Here is a 4,497-nt window from a genome sequence, read left to right as displayed (position 1 = left end):
AACGACACGAGCTGCAAGTACATAAAGGATGAAAATTCTAATTTCATTTACGCTTTTAGACGAATAAGCAAGCAGGGTATACTAGTACCTGCATGTTCGGGTTCTTTGGCGGTGGAGTGGATGAAGCTGCCTACAAAAAAAAGTAATATTCGGTAATTACAAACTAAATGTACATGGCGATTTTGAAAAAACTTACCTTGTCTGTTTCAGGATCCTCAGAAGTAACTTTAAAACGCCCTTTCTGTTGAATAACTTGCCACTTTGATTTCTCATCTTGCTCATCACTACTTACTGTTGCACCAATATTGCAATTTTCATTATGGGAAGAACAGTTGTGCAAACTCGGCTCTCCATTGGTAGAACTCTCAAATTTGCCTCTGAAAATTTAAGGTCTAATTGAAGAAGATAATATAATATAAATATATAATAGATATAAAAGTTTCAAGATATGCAAATATGTATAATAGAACTTCATATATGCAAAACATATATAGCATGGTATTATGGTAAAGCATAAAATGGTGTATTAAACTGAAGTTAACATACACAGAGGATGTTGCAGTAGAGTTGACAACTGGAGCAGATCCTGCCTGCAATAAGTTCAAAATTAGTTATTGTATTATTATTATTATTACCATTATTATTATTAAAACAAATATATATAATATATATATATATATGTGTATATGAAAGCTATTAGCATACCAAATCTGTAGCATTGAAGGAAGCCGAGTTCCCAAACTGATCTTTGTCAGCTATACATTCTTCATCCGGAATCTTGTTACACAAACGAAATTGCATTATTGACAAACTCAAATTAATTAGAATGGTTATTTCAGTTTTTTTTTAAGTTAAACAACAGATAGTGAATAGTTTCATTGATATATAAGAACATAACTTTTAGGAAATTAGTATAAAGCACAATACCAAGGAAGCCTGAGCTTTCAAATCATCAATGTCAAAGTCCCAACTGCTAATCCCTCGTTTGTATTCGTTCTAGAAACAAGTTAATTTACAAAACATCATTAGGGGAGTAGAAACTAATAATCACAAAACCACATCAAACAGCCCTTAAAAAACTAGACGCGTAATATGTTTATCGCAAAAAGTATCCGTCTGTATTCATTTGTGTTTGTTTGTATTCGTTTGTGTCCATTTGTGTATGTTCAAAAAGTTAATGAACGCACACGAACAACTTCATTTCCTTAAAGAACGAACAGAAACATGAAATTTTAATCGGTTATGTGTTCGTGAACCGTTTGTTTACAGCCCTAACCATACCTGTGACATTTCTTCCTTCTGTCCATCGGGTATTTTCTTTTGCACAAGCATATATTCTTCCTTTTTCTATCATACCAATGGGATCAATTATAGTGAAGATAAAAATAACATATATAGATTACATAAACTCATAATGATCCCAATCATCAATTCTCAACTTTAGTGAGGTTCAATGATGATAATAACAACAATAATAATGACAGTTAGAATTAAGGAACCTTCAATGCCTCAAGGCGATCACCAAGTGATGGCATGCCTTCCAAAAGCTTACGCGCAATAAACTCATTGGATCTAGCTTGTTTGAAAAAAGAATGCTTAAGTAGCTTCTTTGAAGTAGGACGTTTCGAAGGATCTTTAACCAAACAACTTGCAATCATCTGCTTAAAAGACTTTGAACATATAGCAAACAACACAGATATCAGGCAATATGATCGATCATTAAGTGGTAAATTAATAAATTACAATTAGCCTATTAGATTACCTTAGAAAACTTCTTGTCCCTCTCATAGTCAAGACCAGGAGGTGCGTTTTGCAACGTCATTAACAAAACCTACCATTTCAAAAGTCATTGAAGGTTTCGAAAATTTGACAAACTTACCAAATTTAAAATTCATAAAATAGGCTAATAGCTCAGTCAGAAATTAATCAACTTTCTCTAAAAAATTATCTCTGTTTCACATATAACTGAAAGATGGATATGCACCTTCATTGGAGGATATTTAGAGAAAGGAGCATGACCATGAGCAAGCTCCAGAGCTGTTATGCCAAAAGACCAAATATCAGCCCTGCAAAAGTTGTTAACGGGTATATATTAAAGTTTGCACTATTTTGGCCTTGTTAAATTGATGAAATATAAAGAAAATAACTAACTTGAAATCATATCCATGCAGTTGTTCCATAACCTCAGGCGCCATCCTATAAAAATGTAAGACCGCGATAAGTATAAATCCAGATGAAGGCATATACACGGTCGCCCATTATTAATTAAAATCTGTTTGTATATAGTATTTATGCAAGTATAAAAGAAATTATATACCAGCACGGTGTTCCAACAAATGTATTCCTCGTGCGCCGTCTATCACCAGAATTAAACAGGCAAGCAGAAACACCAAGATCTCCCAGCTTGATTGAACCTCGCTCACAGATGAGAATATTTCCAGCCTATTAAACCGGCAAAAAAAGCACATGAAAACTCGGGTTAATTAAACCTCAACACAAAGCTGTAGAAGTAGTTTCAAATCAATAAATTAAATAGCATTGCGATGCACATGAGAAAACAAATAGGCTTGCAACCTTTAACCGATCGTCTTTGACAAATAATGGATGAAAGGTTGATCCAAGAATTTACGGACTCTTAAGACACTTGGATTTAAATAGAAAAAAGAAACTCACTTTTACATCTCGATGAATGATACCATGGTCATGAAGATACATGAGTGCCTTTAATACCTCGCGTAGTATAGTTGCAATAACAAGTTCCTCAAAACCCTCAGGATGTGCAGACTTCAAAATATGGAGGCAAGAACCACCAGGCATATAAGGCATGACAAACCATACATCATGGTCATTTACAAACGAACAATGTGATTTGAGAACATTTGAATGATCAACCAGGAACATTGTTTGAGCTTCGCGTGATATATTGTTCTGATAACATATATAGTAATAAATGAGCAATGATATATAATGTTTATCAATCAAGCATACTACAAAGTCATAAGCCAATCTAGCTAATATAACTCATGGAATACTTTAATCTGAAAGTGAATAGATACTTAATTCAGAAAGCTATCCAAGTTTGATTGAAAATGAAACCTATAGCAACGAATTATGGCGTTTCATGACTCATTTACCAGAGTTTTTTTCTTAATCTTTAATCATTGATCATAAAATAAGGACATATATAACTTCATTGAGCAGATATTAATTTGATTGTCAACATGAAAATCATTCTACAAAGATCAAAGTATTCTCTCATTTTACAAATTTTATGTCAGTATAGTCAAAAGGCCAAATGTATAACTTCTTTCAGCTTATCTCAACCAGATGAAAGAAAACTAAGTAGCAACTACCAAATGAATCAAGTAAAACTTACAATCTATAGTTCTATCAAATAAGGGTGATGCTAAAGAGACGCCACCCTCAAATATGTACACTAGTGTGACTATTACATCACATGAGCTGTATTATGTCAAATCAAGTCTACACCAGGGCCATGTCACATCATACAAGTCGTATGATTGACCGAAAATGGTCATACATGTTGTACACGTGTCAATAGGAGTTAATTTGGTTTGAAATGATTGGCTGTGCGAAATGCTCCACATCATACAAGCCGTATGATTTGACAAACACCACCCAATAATGGAGACTACTATATGCACACCATGGGGCTTAGTCGTATTCTGTCAACGGTTTGCATCGTCACATCAATCATTTTTGTGTCAATCTACATAATACTACACTTATATGATCCTACTCATATACTCTATCCTGTATGACCATTTTTCCCATGTCATACAACCACACGGCCGTATGAATCATTTAGTGGTGTGTGGATAGTGTGTCCGGGCTTAGCATCAATAAGAAACCAACTGAATTTACCAAATCGATGCTGCCACGTTCAAAATCAAGAACTTTAATAGCAACAATGTCATTGTTCTGGATGCACTTTGCTCGAAAAACCGAGGCGCTGACACCTTGTCCTACCTCCTCATACAGCTCATAATACTGTGCTCCCACTGGATACTTCTTCTTCTCCATTTGCTCCAATCTCAAATCAAATAACAAATTTATAAACAAACTCTATTGAACATCAAACACCACGCAGATCCGGCCCTCAGGACAACGTCGAATCCAAATCCTACGATAATTTTTCTTCATAAACACAAAACACCGATTAGGTTTAATTATCATGAAACTAAGAGATCATATTTTACGTAGATTAACGGAAAGACTCACAGGAATTGATTTTCTGTTCATGATTGTGAATTGATAACGGCAAAATCAATCAAACGATCGTGTTTGGTAACGGCAAATGATGATGATGATGATGATGATGACGGTAATGGATGAACGGAGGAGAGATTGAGAGAGAGAGAAACGAATGCATGATGATGTCCCGCCACATGTTATATGATAAGACAAGAGGTAGGGTGTAAACCATGGGCTCGAGCTCGGTTGATTTTGACTTACGCGAGCTTGAGTTTGTCTTGT

General features: G+C 34.7%; 1 protein-coding gene across 1 annotated transcript; it reads right to left on the bottom strand.

Moving 5' to 3' along the window:
- Positions 1-217: 217 nt before the first annotated feature.
- On the bottom strand, positions 218-1,827 carry LOC143571405 (uncharacterized). Its single transcript, XM_077056836.1, has 6 exons — positions 1,763-1,827; positions 1,500-1,670; positions 1,282-1,347; positions 706-996; positions 547-590; positions 218-377 (listed from the first exon to the last, which is right to left on the bottom strand). The coding sequence occupies exons 1-4, from the start codon at positions 1,820-1,822 to the stop codon at positions 901-903; spliced, it is 393 nt and encodes a 130-aa protein (XP_076912951.1). The 5' UTR covers positions 1,823-1,827; the 3' UTR covers positions 218-377; positions 547-590; positions 706-900.
- Between the last annotated feature and the right edge of the window lie 2,670 nt (positions 1,828-4,497).

The sequence above is a fragment of the Bidens hawaiensis genome, unplaced genomic scaffold (genome assembly GCF_021521415.1).
Source record: "Bidens hawaiensis isolate Kalapana, Puna unplaced genomic scaffold, B.hawaiensis_p1.1 tig00025375_1, whole genome shotgun sequence".
Taxonomy (NCBI): Eukaryota; Viridiplantae; Streptophyta; class Magnoliopsida; order Asterales; family Asteraceae; genus Bidens; species Bidens hawaiensis.
Note: the sequence above shows the minus strand (reverse complement) of the source record. Positions and strands in the feature narration are given on the sequence as shown.